The sequence below is a fragment of the Amblyraja radiata genome, chromosome 15 (genome assembly GCF_010909765.2).
Source record: "Amblyraja radiata isolate CabotCenter1 chromosome 15, sAmbRad1.1.pri, whole genome shotgun sequence".
Classification (NCBI taxonomy): Eukaryota; Metazoa; Chordata; class Chondrichthyes; order Rajiformes; family Rajidae; genus Amblyraja; species Amblyraja radiata.
Genome location: NC_045970.1, coordinates 43,278,318 through 43,297,949, shown reverse-complemented (window position 1 = coordinate 43,297,949; position 19,632 = coordinate 43,278,318). Strand labels below are relative to the sequence as shown.

Sequence of the window (19,632 nt, the reverse complement as noted above, 5' to 3'; positions counted from 1 at the left end):
TCTGAACCCTTTCAAGCTTGACAATATCTTTCCTATAACATGATGCCCAGACCTGAACACAATATTCTAAATGCGGTCTCACCAACGTCTATTACAACTGCAACATGACCTCCCAACTTCTATACTCAAGTAAAACATCTCGCTTCAGAGACAGCACCTACCTCCAAGCCATCAGATATTTGAATTTGCACTAATCACTCTGCACTTTCTTTTGCACTAATCACTCTGCACTTTCTTTTGCACTTGCACTTACGCTTAACATGACGCTGCTGGGTACTGTCCTTCCTGTATATATTGTCCTTCGTACGGTATTGTCTGTATTATTTATTGTGGTGTATGTGGTGGTTGTATTGTACTGTATTGTATCTGTCTGAGAGCGAACCAAGACACATTCCTATCAACTTGTTGACATGGCAATAAACTTCTTGAATCTTGAATCTTGAATACTCTGACTGATGAAGGCCAACGTGCCAAAAGCCTTTTTGACCACCTTATCTACCTGCGACTAGACCTTCAAGGAACCATGCACCTGTACTCCTAGATCCCTCTGCTCTACAACACTACCCAGAGGCCTATCATTTACTGTGTAGGTCCTGCCCTTATTCGACGTCCCAAAATGCAACACCTCACACTTCTTTGTATTAAATTCCAACCATTCCTCCACCCACCTGGCCAATCGATCCAGATCCTGCTGCAATCGTTCACAACCATCTTCATTATCTGCAAAACCACTAACTTTTGTATCATCAGCTGATACATTATCGCAGACTTTGCAAAATACAATGTACGTTTTGTACTTCCTTGCAACAATCTTTTTTACCCACTAATATTTCACAGTAACTGATTCATTCACATATCTAATCTTCCATATCATTTGCATTCATACAGCACAGAAATATACCCTTTGGCCCACAATGAACATGCCAACCATCAAGTATCCATCTATATCAATTCCATTTGTTTCATCACCTTTGATGCCAATGCAAATCAAGTACTCATTTAGATACTTAAATATGGCGAATCCCCCTCACCACTCCATGCATTGCAAATTCCAACTAAGCCCTTGGTGAAATATTCTTCTCCCAATTCCTCTATACCTCCTACTCTTGATGTTAAACAAATGCCCTTAGGCTATGGACACATCTGCTATGGAGAAAAGGTTCTTACTATCTACCCAATCTTTGCCTCTCATAGTTCTGTAGTTCTCATCAGGCTCTTCCTCAGTCACATACTCCAAGGAAAACATACCCAGCCTATCCAGACAAAGTTCTGAAAAAGGTCAAGGTTATCTTTGATTAATCAATGCTTTTCCTTTTTCAGTCTGAAGGTCCCAACCCAAAATATCACCTATCCTTTTTCTCCAGAGATGCTGCCTAGCCACTGAGTTACTCCACGACTTTGTGTCGATCCTGTACTCGAGACTCTGACTAACAAAGGCAAGTGTGCCAAATGTTTTCATCACCACGTCTACCTGTATAACCACTTTCACGGAACCATGTACCTGCACCCTTTTGTCTCTGTTCTACCACACTCTTCAGGGCTCTAGAATTTATTGTGCAAGTCCTGTTCTGGCTTGTCTTACCAAAATGTAACACCTCATCTTTATCTGAATTAAATTTCCATCAGCCATTCCTCAGCCTTTTGGTCCAGTTGATCAAATTCCCGTTGTAATTTTGGATAATCTTCTTTACTGTCAACTATATCACCAGCTTTAGTGTCATCTGCAAATTTACGAACAATGCCACCTATATTTACATTCAAATTGTTAATATAATTAATGGACCAGCAGGTGGCGCTGAACAATGGCTGCCTCTGCCAACGGTCTGTCTCGTCTTTTTCTTCTTTGTTGTTTTTAGTCTCTAGTAAACGTATGTTTTAGTGTACCTTTAGTTTTGTATTATGTGGGGGGTGGGGAAAACTTTTTTAAATCTCTCCTCAATGGAGATGCAACTTTTTTCGTATCGTATCTCTGTCCGCACTGTGGCCTAACATTGTGGAGCTGGCGGCCTCTTGCTGGGGATCGACTTCAGGAACTCCAACCGCGATAGCCTGCGGACTTAACATTGCGGAGCTGGTGGTCTCTTTGCCAAGGAGCTCCAAGCTGCAGGAGCTTCGACTGCCCCGACGCGGGAGCTTCGATAGCCCCGACTGCGGATGGTTTGACTGCCCTGACCGCAGGAGAAAATGAGGAAAGAAAATAAGACTTTATTGCCTTCCATCACCGTGGGGAATTTGGTGGAGCCACTGTGGTGGATGTTTATGTTATTTTTTATGTAGTTGTGTGTCTTGTTGCTTTTTTTGGTATGACTGTATGGAAAACCAAATTCTTCGTATGTTGTAAATCATACTTGGCTAATAAATTAATTACGATTACGACAACAATGAGAACCAGCACCGATACAAGTACTTTTGCAAGCATACGTATTTTCAGGTCAGGTCCCCCCACCAACGGTTTGTTTCAGTGGTCAAGATTCCAAGACCTGCAGTCTGTTATCTCCATCACAGTCGCAAATTAAGGTGTCAGCCATTCGAAACAGAAATGAGAAGAAAATACTTCACCCAGAGGGCAGTGATCTTCGGATTTCTCAACCCATGAATTAGAATCACTCAATGTATTTCCAAAAAAGGAATCAAGGGCTCTGGGGTCAGTGCAGGAAAATGACACAGAGGGAAAAGGTTAGCAATAATATTACCGAATGGCATGGCAGGTATGATGGGCTGAAATGTCTGCTTCCACTTTCCTTTGTTGTTTATGTTCCAGCTCATCACACTTGATTTCATAATGATCTACAATAACTTAGACTCTGTCTTTTTTGCACCTTCCTGTATTAAATCATCAGGCCAATATACATACCAAATTTATACTTCCTGCAGAAAACTGCATACAGTGATGTTCCACTTTATACAGAATCATGTAAGCCACCTTTGTTATAGTTGAGACTCCAATGAGAGCTCAATGAAGAAGCAGCACTGTAGGAAGAAGGAGCAGGTAAGGACTACATCAAAGCCAAAGATGAGCTTGGCATGTAGTGCACAACTGCACAAATTGTGGTTATGTAGTATGTTGGTGAGCTGCAGGTGCAAATAGATATGGGAAATGAGGTAGTGGCGATTACTAAGATATTCAGATTCAGACTCAAACTTTATTGTCATTGTGCAGTGTACAGTACAGAGACAACGAAATGCAGTTAGCATCTCCCCAGAAGAGCGACATAGAATATGAGCAATAAATAAATATATTTACGTGCAGTCATGGTAGTGCAATTATTATTTAAAAAATTTCCTGGTGGGAGGAGTGTCCGGGGGGGGGGGGGGGTGTGATTGGCAATCACCGAGGTACTGTGTTGAGTAATGTAACAGCCACAGGGAAGAAGCTGTTCCTGGACCTGCTGGTCCGGCAACGGAGAGACCTGTAGCGCCTCCCGGATGGTAGGAGGGTAAACAGTCTGTGGTTGGGGTGAGAGCAGTCCTTGGCGGTGCTGAGCGCCCTTCGCAGACAACGCTTGCTTTGGACAGACTCAATGGAGGTGGGGGGGGGGAGGAACCGGTGATGCGTTGGGCAATTTTCATTCATTCATTCAACATTCAATGAACTTTATTTTTCCGTTAGGAACTTTGGTTTGATCTATGGGTCTAAATAAAAATGGGCAAGCTGGTGCAATAAATATTTTGAGTTACAAGATGTCCAGGAAAGACAGGGAAGGATAAAAAGGGGAGGAGGTGTGATAGTAGTTACTGCATACTTAAGGAAGACATGGGAAATATTCTTCAGGAGACAAAGGCTCTACCCATAATGTTTAATATAGGAAACAATGCGTAACTGGGTATTTTCTCCTGGTCACCAAATAGTGACAAGGAGGTAGAACTGCAAATCTAGTGTGAGATTACAGAATGAGGTAAGAGATGTAAAGCAACTGGTAACTCCAACATTATTAGGAACATTGTTTGAGGACAAAGAAAGGCCGGAATTTGTAGGATAATCAGTGGAAGATAACAGTGATGGATGTGCTCCTAGGAATGAAATGTACCAAGGGTTAGTCTGGGAACACGTGGGATACAGTGCTAATAGTACTGTAAATCAAGATTTGCAATGGCCAAGGACAAACAGCAATCTAATTGAGAAATTCTCAACTAAAAAAAGGCAACTTCAATGGCATGAGGAGAGAACTGTCCCCGGTTAATTGAAATAAAATACTGGCACACAGCAAAACAATATATAGGATTTAAAGAAAAAAATGATGTGAATATAGTCTAGGTAATCCCCACTGAGTCAAAAAGTCACAGCAATCAAAGCCAGAACCTCTTGACAGATGAAGGAGACGGGTAGTATGATGAAGATGACAAAGGGAATGTTTGACAAGTCAGGTTAATATTACAAATTAGAAGCAGATTGAATACTGAAAGCTCACAGCACTAGTGCTCAGCATGTAGCCCAATCAGGACATTGCATTACCCATTTTGAATTAAAATTTGCCAGTTGCAGATGTGACCCACTGGGTCATCCAGGCTGTGAAGCAGCAGTTCACAGAAGAGTGAAAAAGCAAATACTCTCGATGAAATGATAGACTCATGTAAAAATGATCTGAAAATGTCTCAAGCTCATAAATAGAAAATGGTACAAAGAGTTTGGACTAATTAGTTAAGACTAACTAACTTCCCTCTGCAACGAGACTAAGGTCATGGCTGAAATAGTTAATAAACACTTTGTCGCTAAATTTATCAAGCGGATGTTGGCAAGAATCAACAAAAGGGAAGGTAGCAAAGATGGCATAAACATGAAATTCATTAAATACTTAGATAAACTGGCAGAGGTTAAAGTACATAATTTATCCAGTCTGAGTCAGCTTTTAACAAGTGGGAATGACAATTTCTTCAACCATACAAGATTTAAGCAAGACAAATGAATACAATCTGTATCCGGAAATGGAGAGGTGTCGAGGGTCAGACAATACAGATTTAATGTAATTAAGATCCAGAATGATATGGGGAAAATGTTTTACACCATGGGCAGTTACAATCTGTAATCCACTACCTAAAACTGGGGAGAGTACAGTTTGCAATTGTCCAAAAGGAATTAGCTAAATATTTGAAGTCTATGTGCAAACCTGGAAAGAGTAGGGAACAAGACTTAAGGGCCTGTCCCACTGTACGAGGTAATTCAAGAGCTCTCCCGAGATTTAAAAAAAAATCAAACTCGTGGTAAGTACGCAGAATGTACGTAGCGGCTTCGTCGGAGCGCGTGGATGTCTTGTAGCGGCTCGTAATGCTAACAGCGGGTACTCGGGAAACGCGGTAACTCGTGACGTTTTTTCAGCACTGTGAAAAATGTCCACGAGAACCCCGAGTACCTACGAACGGATATTACCGTAATTCTCCGAGTTCGAATCAGGGGAAACTCGGGAGAACTCATAAATTACCTCGTACAGTGGGACAGGCCCTTTAGTAGATTGCGCTACCAAGAGCTGAGACAGATTCAAGGGGCAAAAATGGCTTCTCCGGCACTGTAACAATGCAATGATTCTGTTATGTTAATTTCTCTAAAAAATAAATATCATTCAAACATAATGCAACAGGTCTAATTTTAAACCTCATGTTGTCTCACATAGTTTCCTGTTCCTCAATCTAAGCTGGAGTAACAGTTTCTATATCATAAATCCAACAAACTACCTTAAGTTGTACTATTTTCGACCAGATATTTTTTTAGTGTGGACAACATGCTTCAATATTCCAGGAGTATTTAAAACAAACAAAAATGAACATAAAAATCCAAACTCTCGGGTGTCAATTCTTAATTATGCTTCAACTATATGCTGAAGCCATGTTAAATTATATTTTTATATCTTAAGCATGTATACTTCTAACTTCACAGTACTGTAAATTTTAATAATTTCAAGCAAAAGCAAATTCAGCTCCAAAATCTACTTAAACTCAAATCTGCCATGAAAATTCTCACGCCGAACTAGTCAGTGATAATCTGATCATGTCTTTGAATTTTTTAAGAAAGAACTGCAGATGCTGGAAAAATCGAATGTAGACGAAAATGCTGGAGAAACTCAGCGGGTGAGGCAGCATCTATGGAGCGAAGGAATAGGTGACGTTTTGGGTCGAGACTCTTCTTCAGACTGATGTGGGGGTGGGGGCGGGGGGCGGGGAGAAGAAAGGAAGAGGCGGAGACAGTGGGCTGTGGGAGAGCTGGGAAGGGGAGGAGAAGGATGGAGAAAGCAAGGACTACCTGAAATTGGAGAAGTCAATGTTCATTCCGCGGGGGTGTAAACTACCCAAGCAAAATATGAGGTGCTGCTCCTCCAATTTGCAATGGGACTCACTCTGGCCAAGGAGGAGGCCCAGGACAGAAAGGGCGGATTCGGAATGGGAGGGGGAGTTGAAGTGCTGAGTCACCAGGAGATCAGGTTGGTTAATGCGAACTGTGCAGAGGTGTTGGGTGAAGCGATCGCCAAGCCTGTGCCTGGTCTCACCGATGTAGAGCAGCTGACACCTAGAGCAGCGGATGTAATAGATGAGGTTGGAGGAGGTGCAGGTGAACCTCTGCCTCACCTGGAAACACTGCTTGGGTCCTAGGATGGAGTCAAGGCGGGAGGTAAAGTGACAAGTGTAGCATCCTGAAGCTGTGGTCTCCGGTAGGAAAAGGCCGATTCGGGCACTCCGAGCCGCGGTCCAGACGTCGGAGTTTAAATCATCCCGACGAGAGGGCCTGTACATCGGGCTGTCCGTAGCGGCGACTACGGAGTGTTTATGGCCCCAACCACGGATTAACAAAGGAGGAGGAATGACTGAACTTTATTGCCTTCCAACACAGTGAAGAATGCTGTGGTGGATGTTTGTGTTAAATTCTATTGTGTGTTCTTTTTAAGTGTATCGCTGCTGGCAAATTAATTTCACTGAACCTTCGGGTGCATGTGACGAATAAATTTGACTTTGTCTTTGATTTCCTGCGGTTGCAAGGGAAAGTACCAAGAGAGGGGGCAGTTTGGGTGGGAAGGGATGAATAAACCAGGGAGTTACGGAGAGAGTGGTCTCTGCGGAAAGCCGAAAGGGGAGGAGATGGGATGATGTGGCCAGTGGTGGGATCCCATTGGAGGTGGCGAAAATGTCGTAGGATTATCTGTTGTATGTGATGGCTGGTAGGGGGGGGGGGGGGGAGGTGAGGACAAGGGGGAATTTTCCTCTCTTTCACTTGTTATGTCTTATGTTCTTTCCTGTGCCTTTCCTCTACACCATAAAATATAACAAACATTTTTCCAACCTCAATGTATCTTTAGTAAGTCTTGCTATTACCATTGATTCATTCAGTCCTCTTCTTACCACAAATAACATACTACAGGTTCCATAAACGTATCCCGTCTGATGATAGTATCGCATTACCCTTTTACATTGATTGATGTTAATCAACAAGATAATTGGCAATGCATCTCATAGTTTTCAATACATTTCCCCAAGCCACATCAATCTCATCCTCCTCGTCATCATTGGATCAATAGGTTCTTCTTGGCAAGGAAATCCTAAAGACATTTTATGGACACATTTTGGAAAAGTCTCAACTTAAGGACTATTTTTGTTTTAAGTTTCAAGCTGTTAAAATCTGTAAACTGGTTGAGAACAATGTGCTGCAGATCACCTGCCCTGCAGTTTGATGTTCTTCAACTTGTTGTCCTGGGTCCTACACAGACCATTCTGTCCTGGGTCTCCTCCATTGTCAGAGTGAGGCTAAACGCAAATTGGAGGAACAGCCTCTCATATTTCGCTTGGGAAGCTTACAGCCCAGTGGGATGGATATTGATTTCTCTCACTTCAGTTCCCTCTCCCTTTCCCTCTCTCTCTCTATCCTTCCCCCACCCAAGTCGCACTAGGTTCTCATTTTCACCCTGCAAACAGCTAACAATGGCCTGCTTCCTTTGTCATCGTCACTTTTTTTGCATATCTTTCATTCATCTCTCTTTATCTCTCCACATCACCGTCTATATCTCTCGTTTCCCTTATCCCTAACCAGTTTGAAGAAGGGTCTCAACCCGAAACGTCATCCATTCCTTCTCTCCAGAGATGCTGCCGATCCCGCTGAGTTACTCCAGCTTTTTGTGTCTATATTTGGTGTTCGTTAATACTGGATTACTATGCGCATTTTGAGGGCTAGAAGGAACGGGATAGGCGAACAAGAGAGGGGGCTGAGGCGAAAGGCAGCAGAAGGGACCAAGGGGGAGGGAGGTTGAGCAGTTTCGGGGGAGGGCGTTGGAGCAGATAAAGGGGAGAGCAAGACAGTGGGTAAAGGGGAGAACTAGAGTAGTAGGGAGAGTGTGTCACCATCACATCCAGTGCATCAACAAAGTCTTTGTTTGATTGAGGAAAAAAGTATTCAAGGTGAAACCCCCAGACTAAACACAAAACCTATTCCACCAGGCAGCAATGAGTTTCCCTATCTACATAGTTTTGACAACTGAAAAGCCTACAATGAGGCAATGCATAGCACTGGAAAAATATGACACTGTCTCTGCAAAACTCTTCAAACTTAGTAGACAACATTAAAAAAAAATCAATACTATAAAAATGCTGAATAATCTCAGCACACGTGGTACTTTTCACAGTAATCACAATCATAAACTGTCCTTCATGGAACTTACACAACAGATCATGGTTAAGGACTCACTTCTTGCTCTTTCTTAAATTAGACTAATCTTTTATTGGCAAATTTTCAATAACATGGACTTATTCTTAAATATTATAAGATTCAGCAACTTCCCATGTGCAACCCATACACATTCATATGGAACCTTCTTATGATAATCTCATTTATGCAGAACCTTCCTATGATAATAGAAACAATTTGATTGAGAAAACTTTAGATCTAACTTAAGTATTTCCCTTAAATGAGATTTTTTTTTCTCGGATTCATAGAAATATTGGCTATGTATTTTACATCAAAAATGGTTTCCTGGAGATTATAGGTTATATATGCTCAACAACGTCAGATATTTTAATTCAAATCAACAAACCAGGTAGTAAGAAATAGCAACTAAATCTGTGGTATTTCCCTTGAACAATGGAACCAGCCTCATTTATTGAAAAGGTAAAACTTAAATTAAACAGAATCTTGCAAGCGAGACAAAGTGCTGCATGTTCAAACTAAATCATGTACAATTTCAGCAATCATGTTGTTTGTGAAAGAGACACATACTCTTTGGTCGATCATTCAGGCATGCTGCCAGCTGTATAAATCTGCAAGCTAAGCATTGGCAGTGAACATGAACTTATCCACCCCAGCTTTGTTGCCATAATTAATCACTCCTATTACTGGGATAGAAATGCCATAAAATGCCTTTCTCTTACAAAGCCAAGTCCCTCATCTGATTGATACATTGTATCAATCGACCAACTACAATCATCCTTGTCTACTTGAGCAAGCACAGGAAACCATTTATTTTTAAAACTCGGCAATTTTCATAGAAGCACAAAGCATAGACATGACCTTTAGGACCTACCTTGTCCATGCCAACCACGATGTCTGTCTATGCTAATCTCATTTGCCCACATTAGGTCTGCATCCCTTGACATCTTTTTTTTATCAAGTACCTGTTCAAGTGCCTTCTAATGACAATTCATTCCAAGTAAGTTACCAAAGGTGGTAGTGAAGACATGCATTTTTTTTAAACCAACTCCTCTACCTTTATTCTATTCTCCCTTCCCAATTTTCTGTTTTTCTTACATTTTATAAAGTCATCGAATTAAAGAGTCACAATGAGACACAGCTTCAGCCCACTGAGTCCACATCGATTATCAACCATCCCCTTTGCACTAATTCAATTTTTATTCTGTCACAATGTCACAGGCAGAGCATGCAATCACCACAAAACAGCAGGTCAGGATAGAACCAGCATCTATCATAGACTCTGGAGCCACAAGACGAACCAGGGTCCATCTCACTTTAAAACCAGGGCCACTGGAGCTGTGAGGCAGCAGTCAATATTTACATTGATTTTTCTTTCTATTGGTTTCTAATATTTTACTTATGATTTTACTTATGATCTGCCCAATTACCATTCTACTCACACTTTCTCTCCTGGCATAATTTGCAAATGTTGAAAGTTCCATTGACGATTTCCTGGTGGAAGTTAGTTTCAAAAATAAAGGTAATAAGATTTAAACTAAAATAATCTGCCAAATGAAGTAAAATATACCTGTTCTGCTATAATGCGATAGAAATGTTCCCAACAAACTTTGATTATAGAAAAAACGCTTTATAAAAATAATTGTTTGGGATAACACAGAACTAGTATGAACGGGTGGTTGATAGTTAACGTGGACTCGGTTGCCGAAGGGCCCGTTTCTGTGCAGTATCTTTCAATCAATCAAGAGATGATGATATCTGACTACTTACTGCAGGGAGTAGTAGAAGTAATTTTTAAGTGTTTATTTAGTTCCCAATAGAAATGGCAATATAACCAATTCGGCCAGTTTAATGCAAACAGTGGTCCTTAATTCATCAATCACGTTCCATCCAATTCATGTTATGAAAACACTTATCGTAGAATTACTTGGTCCATAGGGCAAAGGATAAAATCTTGTCCATCAAGAGACTGAAAGGTGCCTTAAATTTAGGATTATAAAACTATAGAAAATAATCCATAGTTTGGGAGCCCTTTCACCCTTTGAATCAAATAGGACAATGATTATACATTAGGCCCCAAAGAGAGGCCTTCATTGGCGGCATTGATTATAGTGCAAATAACAATGCAGATAAATTCTATTCAGAATAAAAAGTCATTCAGGAAATTTCAAAAGCATGCCCTTTTGAAATGAAAATTTTAATTTGAAAAGCATCATTTCAGCACTTTTCTGAACTATAAATCATGCCCAGTTTAACATCTTTAACAACTCATTCAAACAAACACCGTGTGTAAATCTTCCAGAATTGCCTTTAATAATGCCCTATATTAAGCCAGTATTGAACATATTGGTCATTAAATATGGATAATTTCATTTTTGTTTTGCAAGTTAAAAATTAATAAAAATCAATGTCTTTAGAAACGTGATTCAAATATGTGGATTAATTTTTTACATAATTGTTGTAAAGATGGAAGCACGAAAAGCAAAATATACAGGTATGGCAAACTGAAAAGATTCAAATGACTGGTAAAGACATATAAAAGACCAGGCACATTCAAGAACTTGAGAATAAAAATGGAGATGGAATAGTGTACTTCAGGAATAGATGCACGTCATTTCTTCAGAAAGAATGTGTTCGTGGAAAGGTCGAAAATGTAAGGTGAGACATTAGATTTTAAGGGAACCAGAAATACACGTCTTATAGGAAAAAATAAGAAAACGGAATAAAAGGATAGGAAGGGATTATACTCAATTACACTGTTTTGCAATGGCATTTGCAAAATCTAGTTTGGCAAGAGATAATGTTAGGAAAAATAAGCATCATCCTAACAGATGATCTGAATCTTATAAAGAAGCCCATGAGTTCATACTTATGTGCAGCACGGTAGCACAGCTGATTGATCTGCAGCCTCACAGTGGCAGAGACCTGGTTCATTCCCGACCTCAGATACAGTGTGTGGAGTTTGCATGTTCTCCCTGAGATCACATGTTTACTCTCTGGTTTCCTTTCATATCCCGAAGATGTGTGGTTTGGAGATTAAATGGACTCTTTAAAACTTCCCTGAATGTGTAGAGTGGATGCAAAAGTGGAATAAACATAGAACTAGTGAATGGGTGATTGATGGTCGGCGTGGAGTCATTGGGGACTGGACTTTGTGCCTTCCCCCACAGTGGGAACCACTGTGGGGGGATGTTTTTGTGTTTTGGTGTTGAACTTCTTGAATGCTATGTTGTATTTTTATTAGTGTGCTGCAAGGACATCTGAATTTCCCCTGAATAAGGGGATTAATAAAGTAAATCTAATCTAATCTAATCTAATTGGGCTGAATGGCCTGTTTGCATGCTGTATCTCTAATCTAAAACTTGTTCAGAAGTGCAGGTGAAGTACGCAAAAGAGAATATTTAAGAAGGTGGTTAAGAAGGTGCCCATAGGGGATAAAGAACGTGTCATTATCTTTTCAGGGTGATTCAAAAGAGCAGGTGAATGAGGCAGAAGTGCGAAGGCTCCAGCAATATAGCTTGATGTTATCATAGACATTCAGCATGGAAACGCTTTTTTAAAAACTTATTTATCTGCCTCTACCACTACTTCTGGCAGCATGTTCCATATATACACCTATTAAATCTTTCACATCTCACCTTACTCTGGGTACAAGACCCATTTATCTATTCCCCTCATTACCCTTCACACACAAGAAGGGTCTCGACCTGAAACGTCACCCATCCCTTCTCTCCAGAAATGCTGCCTGTCTCGCTGTGTTACTCCAGCATTTTAGGTCTCCTTACATTTTAAAAATATCTCTACTTTGTTCTTCAAACATGTTATCCTACTTTAATGTATATCTCCATTATGTTCCAACCCATTTAAACTTTTAACATTTAAAAAAAAATAAAACTCTCCACACACACTCCCAAGCAGATTTCTACTGCAAAATTCTTTCTCAAACTATGTCCCCTACACCAGCCACTTAGTCATACATTTAGCTGTTCAACCTTTCTAAACTCACTACTTCATAGCACAGGGAGCAATCCTGGTCAAGCCTTAAATAATGAAGTATCATTTTGCCAGCTGCGTGCAAACTGGAATTTGAGAGAGCAAATGGATGTAGTTAGTAAATGGGTGAATAAATATTTTGCTGGATTTAATGGTAACCTAATACAGCAAATAATTGATTATAACATTAACAGTTCTTGTTAGAAATGTAACTACAGTTATAAATACTTTTTGCATTAAGTTAGTAGTCGAGAAATACATAGTGAAAGATATAAGAAAGTTGCCAAAGGAAGGGCCAGGGTATTCTTGAATATGGGTGCAAGATATTAATTAATACAGAAAATTGAGACAGAGAGAAGGACTAAAGGTGCCTTGGAGAAAAGGTTGAGAAGATAATTTGAGGTAGAAATCAGTAAGTGAAGGTGTGTGGAGGGAAGAGAGTTGTATTAGCAAAAGGCCTTTAAAGTTTAAATGGGGTGAAACATAATGGGAACATGTAATAACATTGTAGGGTAAAATGTTTGATGAACAATGTGTATTAAGAATATTGTGCAACTTGATGCTATGATTGAGGCAATTTAAGAAATAATACCAGAACATGTTTCTAAAAACCATGTTAGGATGGACAAAGAACAGCAAGATGTTGTTATTCATGAATGATATATTAGTCAATTTTATCACTGTCAATAAAATATTGGAAATGAAGAGCCTTGATTCATCGCAAATGTGTACTCTGGATGCAGAAGTGGGTCAACTGGCAGAGTTCACACAAACAATGATGATAAGACCAAAGATGATTGGCAAGGTTAACTTCAATACAACTGTCAACTGGGAAAGGAAACGGCAAGTTAGAGGTAGGCCATTTAGAACGGAGATGAGGAAAAACTTTTTCACCCTGAGCGTTGTGAATCTGTGGAATTCTCTGCCTCAGAAGGCAGTGGAGGCCAATTCTCTGGATGCTTTCAAGAGATATTTAGATAGAACTCAAAGATAGCGGAGTCAGGGGATATGGCGAGAGGGCAGGAACAGGGTACTGATTGTGGATGATCAGCCATGATCATATTGAATGGCGTGCTGGCTCAAAGAGCTAAATGGCCTACTCCTGTACCTATTGTCTATTGTCTAAGTTGGGGTTGTATTACTGAAAGAAGGTCAATGATATGTGCCTTAGCTTGCAGAATTATTAACACAATAAGATTGAAAGGATTGTAATAGTCAAAATCAGATAATTTTCCATTTTTCCAAATTGAATTTTATAATTTGACAAAGAAAATGAAATATTTCATCATTTATTTAAAAAAATGAACACAGTCCTACCTGGTAGACCTGGAAGGCACTATCCCCAGGTATAAAATTCAGTTGTTTATCCACAAAGAATTCCACTGCGATCAGTAAATGAAGCACAGTCTTTCCCACAACAGACTTGAATGTCTAAACAAAACAAGACACAAATTTACTTGGCTTAATTGATTCAGCAGTTCAACTTAACATTTTTGGCAGAGATTACAAAATTAAATAAAAGCATGGTAAGCCACTTTAATTAAAATATCATGTAAAATCTCAAGAAATATACAATGATCTATATTACTAAATCTCTGTTCTTGACCGCTTTTGGCCGTCTGTGCTGCGATTTCCGAGAGAACGCCGCCACCTACGGCCGTCATTTTTGGCCACCTCGCTCAGAGCCCCCCTCCGGCGCATGTGTGCCGAGGATTTTTCCCGTCGATTAAAAATGACAGAGATATTAATGTTTTTACAAAATTCACCATTCTCTCTGCTGCCCCTGCTGGGGGGAGGGGGAGGGATTATAAAACCAGGAAGTGGTGTGCCTCAATTAGTCTCTGCAAGGTGGAGCTCTGTCAATTAGTCTGTCACTCTGAGCTGTGAATGACACTGAACAAATGTCTACATCACTGTGAGTACCCTTAATGTGGTTTGAAAATGAATATATGGTTAGTTTGAAGTAAAAAAGCACTGCCTGCAAATGGTTGTTTGGGTTTGGGTTGAAGTAAAAAGGCACTCTCTCTCTCCCCACCTCTCTCTCTCTCTCTCTCTCTCTCTTTCCCTCTCTTTCTTTCTCTCTCCCCCCCCCCCTCCTCTCCCCCCCCCCCTCCTCTCTCCCCCCCTCCCTCTCCTCTCTCCCCCCCCCCTCTCCTCTCTCCCCCCCCTCCCTCACTTCCCTCCACCCCCCCCTCCCCTCCCCCCCCCCCCCTCCCCCCCCCCCCCCTCCCCCCCCCCCTCTCCTCTCCCCCCCTCTCCTCTTCTCTCCCTCCCCTCTCCCCCCCCCTCTCCTCTCTCCCCCCCCCTCTCCTCTCTCCCCCCCCTCTCCTCTCTCCCCCCCCCCTCCTCTCTCCCCCCCCCCTCTCCTCTCTCCCCCCCTCTCCCTCCCCTCTCTCTCCCCCCCTCTCTCCCTCCCCCCCCCCTTCTCCCCCCCCCCCCCCTCTCCTCCCCTCTCCCCCCCCCCTCCTCTCTCCCCCCCTCCCCCTCTCCCCCTTCCCCCCCCCTCCCCCCCCCTCCCCTCCCTCCCCCCCCCCTCTCCCCCCCCCCTCTCTCCCTCCCCCTCACCTCTCCTCTCTCTCCCCCCCCCTTCCTCTCTCCCCCCTCTCCCTCTCCCCTCCCCCACCCTCTCCTCCTCCCCTCCCCCCCCTCCCTCCCCTCCCCCCTCCCGCTCCCCCCTCTCCCCCCTCTCCCCCTCCTCTCTCTCCCCCTCCTCTCCCCATCTCCCCCCCTCCTCCCCCCCTTCTCCCCCCCACCCCCCCCCTCCCTCTTCCCTCCTCCTCCACCCCCCTTCCCTCTGCCCCTCCTCTGCTGTGCCTCCTCTCTCTCTGTGTCTCTGCCCCTTCTCTCTCTGCCCTCATTCTCTACCCCCGCCCCCCCCCTCCTCTCTCTCTAGAGTGCGGGGGGGAAAGAGAGATAGTTAGTGCGTGTGACGCTGCATGCCGCCTCCCCCCCCACAACCGCACGTTGGGGGAACAGACCCAACGGGTCTGCACTTGGTCTAGTTTCTTATAAAGTGCTGATTTGAAAGACCTGATTCGGGGTCTATGTATTCCTCTCCACAGAAACTGGCTGACCTAAAAAACATTTCAAGGATTATGTTTTCATCTCAGATTTCTGGCATTCACTGTATTCTGTGTTTGCATTTCAGTTTATTTCACCCTACAAGCAAACTACATGATGTCCGCAATATGGCTTTTCGGGCCGGCAACACAGAGCTGTATAGTGCGACCAGGTCCGACCTGAAGAGGGCCATCAGGAATGCCAAAGCAGCCTATAAGCGAAGGATCGAGAGTCACTTCAACAATTCAGACTACCGTCGCGTATGGCAATGTATACAGCACATCACAAACTACAAAAACGAGACCAACTCATTCACCAGCAACAATGCCTCTCTGGCAGAACAGCTCAACCACTTCTTTGGCCATCATGAGAGGAGAGAGACGATCATGCCAACTACTCCAGCTCCAACACCCAGACACTCATCGCCACTGCCCTCCATACTGTACTGCTCCACCTAGAACAACGGGGAGCATACGCACGATTGCTATTTGTGGATTACAGCTCCGCATTCAACACAATCATACCCAGTAGGCTGGTCTCCAAACTAGACTTCGAACATAACATCTGCCTATGGATTAAGGACTTCCTTATGGACTGGCCGCAGTCAGTCAGGATAGGACCCCACCACTCCCCCACTCAGCACAGGAGCTCCACAAGGCTGTGTGCTGAGCCCCTCCTCTGCTCCCTTTATACCAATGACTGCATACCGACCCACAGCACAAACACCATCATAAAATTTGCAGACGACAGGACAGTGGCGGGCGGGGCTGATCACTGAGGGCGTTGAGTCACCTTACAGGGAGGAGGTACAGAGGTTAATAGGCTGGTGTTCAGAGAACCACTTAGCACTCAATACAAAAAAAACAAAAGAGCTCATCATTGACCAGAAAGAAGCAGGGTGACCATCCCCCACTGCACATAAACCGAGAAAGAGTCTCCAGTTTCAGATTCCTGGGCACCTACCTCTCAGCAGATCTCAGGTGGCCAACTAACACGCACTCTCTGGTAAAGAAGGCACAACAACGGCTTTACTTCCTAAGATCACTCAGGAAAGTCAACTTGCCACAACAGCTGCTAGTGTCATTCTACCGTTGCGCCATAGAGAGTGACCTGACACATGGCATCCTGGTATGGTATGGCAACAGTTCTGTGATTGACAAGAAGGCTCTGCAGAGAGTCATCAATACAGCCCAGAAGATCACCAACACACACCTGCCGGCCCTGGAAGAGATTTATAGCTCTTGTTGCCTGCGGAAGGCATCACCCAAACTAAAGGACTCGTCTCATCCCGCACATCACTTGTTTGCTCTTCTGCCCTCAAGAAAGCGTTACAGGTCCATCAAATCACACACCACAAGATTAACGAACAGTTTCTACCCCAAGGCCATCACCACTCGGAACTCTGCACTGAACACACAGCCCTCATAGCTAATATTTTGTACTGCCACAACACTATACTGTGAATATTGCACATTGCACATTCTGATGATGTTTTCTTGCCGTTTTTGTTATTCGTTATTATTTATCAGATACGTTGGAGCAGTACGCCTGAAATTTTGTTGTATGTATTTTCAATGACAATAAAGTGTATTATTATTATGCTGTCAGAATCATAGTCATACAGCAGTCAAGATATTATCATTGCGATTGTTGTTGATCACATGTAAAAATAATTCAATTGTAGGCATTTTAAGCAAAAGCTTCCAACATTTAACAACAAAATGGTAGTTTCATACACAAGATGTAGAATCAAAATATCATAATGTCATTTTCTATGTTACATACAGAAGAAACACACATTTCTTAAATTACTACTCAGAGAAAGAAAGATGCACACTCCTTCAGTCCTCCAGACTTGCAGAGGGAATGACAATTATGCTGGAGGGCTCATGGTCCCTCCTCCTATTATGAACTATTGACATTTGCCAATATAAGACCTTGAAAATGGCAGTAGAATTCCAGGCATATATAACTTTACATATGAAACTTCAATAATTACTATCAATGATTCAATTCTCATGCAGTACTGTATTACAACCATTGGCTTGATGGAATTTAGATGAACTGACAAATAGTTCATACATTTATTAGTCTTCCCCTTCCCTCCGGGGGAGGTGGGGAGGAGTCGAAGATGTGGTGAGTGCATGGCTGAAGATAAGTTTGTGGCTATGTAGCGTGGCCTTGAGAAGATAAGGTGTCTGGGAAAGGCCATGTTGCAAGGCCTATATGATGAAAAGCAAAAATATCAACAGACAACATGATTAAGAACTCTGTTGCCTGATAAGGAAAGATGTCTTTTGTTTATTCAGTCCTTAGATGAGTTGCAAGTTGAAATTATAGACTTCAGAGTGGTGAGAGCTTTGGATTAGAACAAAATCTCTCTTTGGAAGATTGAATGAAAAATTAAATAATAGGGCAGTCCGAGACTACAGAGACAATCTAGGAACATTCATCGCAAGGAGGGACGGAGTTCGAAGCTCAAAGAAAATTATCCCCTTAACAGCAGAGTGAATCTGACCAATTCATTCACACGGGTAGTAATTGAGACCAAGCCGTGAGTGTTGTAATTCAGTGTAAGAAGTTTTTTCTTGGAAATACTGAAATCCATTCAGTATTTCCTGCATTTTCTTGTTCAAATTTAAGTTCAGTACATCTTAATCCCAGAGTCAAATACATTAATATTGTGGGAATTGCAGCAAGTCTCACGCTAGATATCGCCTGTGGCAAATAAGTGACTATCCTCCTGACACTCAATGACTTTCCACCAACTAAAAAGTACAATCAGCAACAAGCTTGCAGTACTTTCTAATTACCAAAATGTGCAGTTCCAATGAAACCAAGTTTTACACCATCCAATATAAAAATAAAAGATACGATGTATAATGTAGCAAAGATGAGCGGGAAGCCAGAAGATTGGGGAACTTTTAAAGATCAACAGAAGGTAACTAAAAAGGCAATATGGGGAGAAAAGATGAAGTACAAAGGTAAGCTAGCCAAGAATATAAAGGAGGATACTTAAAGCTTCTTTAGGAATGTGAAGATGCAAAAATTAGACAAATGTGAGTCCTTGAATACAGAAAACGGTGAATTTATTATGGGGAACAAGGAAATGACAGACGAGTTGAACCGATACTTTGGTTCTGTCTGCACTAGGAAGACACAAACAATCTTCCAGGCGTACTTGGGACAGTGGACGCACTAGGAAGACACAAACAATCTTCCAGGCGTACTTGGGACAGTGGACCTAGGTGGAGGAGGAACTGAAGGAAATTCATATTAGTCAGGAAATGGTGTTGGATAGACCGATGGGACTGAAGGCTGATAAAACCCCAGGGCCTGATGGTCTGCATCCCAGGCTACTCAAGGAGGTGGCTCGAGAAATCGTGGACGCATTGGTATTGAATGATCACAACTCACACATAGAGGTTATAACTCATAGTCATTATTACAGTACAAGCGGAGGGAACACAACATGGTTTCATCCCCGAGTCGGCATCAAATCTAAAGCGAGAGAGTGACGCACTGACAAATAGGACCGGTGTGTCCAGGGTAGGGATGAAGATCTGGACTGGACTACATAAGGGATGTGTAGCTTGCATGATCTGTAGATGCTGGAAAAATCGAAGGTAGATAAAAATGCTGGAGAAACTCAGTGGATGAGGCAGCATCAATGGAGCAAAGGAATAGGTGACGTTTCAGGTCGAGACCCTTCTTCAGACTGATGTGGGGGTGATGGGGGCGGGAAGAAGAAAGGAAGAGGTGGAGACAGTGGGCTGAGGGAGAGCTGGAAAGGGGAGGGGAAAGAGGGAGAAAGCAAGGACTACCTGAAATTGGAAGTCAATGTTCATACCGCTGGGGTATAAACTACCCTATAAAAAGATGGAGTTTCATCTGAGCAAGTGTGAAGGGTTGCACTTTGGGATGTTGAATGTCAGGGCAAAATATACACTTAATGCATACCC

The 19,632-nt window shown here is 42.4% G+C and overlaps 1 protein-coding gene across 5 annotated transcripts in view; it reads right to left on the bottom strand.

The window, feature by feature from the left end:
* Positions 1-19,632, bottom strand: part of jmjd1c (jumonji domain containing 1C) — a 120,277-nt gene that overhangs the window by 53,477 nt on the left and 47,168 nt on the right. For 4 of the 5 annotated variants that reach the window (XM_033034273.1, XM_033034275.1, XM_033034277.1 and 1 more), the window contains exon 3: positions 13,928-14,041. The exons of the other annotated variant lie outside the window; for it this stretch is intronic. In XM_033034273.1, coding sequence (XP_032890164.1) covers positions 13,928-14,041 — 114 coding nt within the window. The remainder of the gene's footprint in view (positions 1-13,927; positions 14,042-19,632) is intronic. 5 annotated transcript variants of the gene reach the window in all.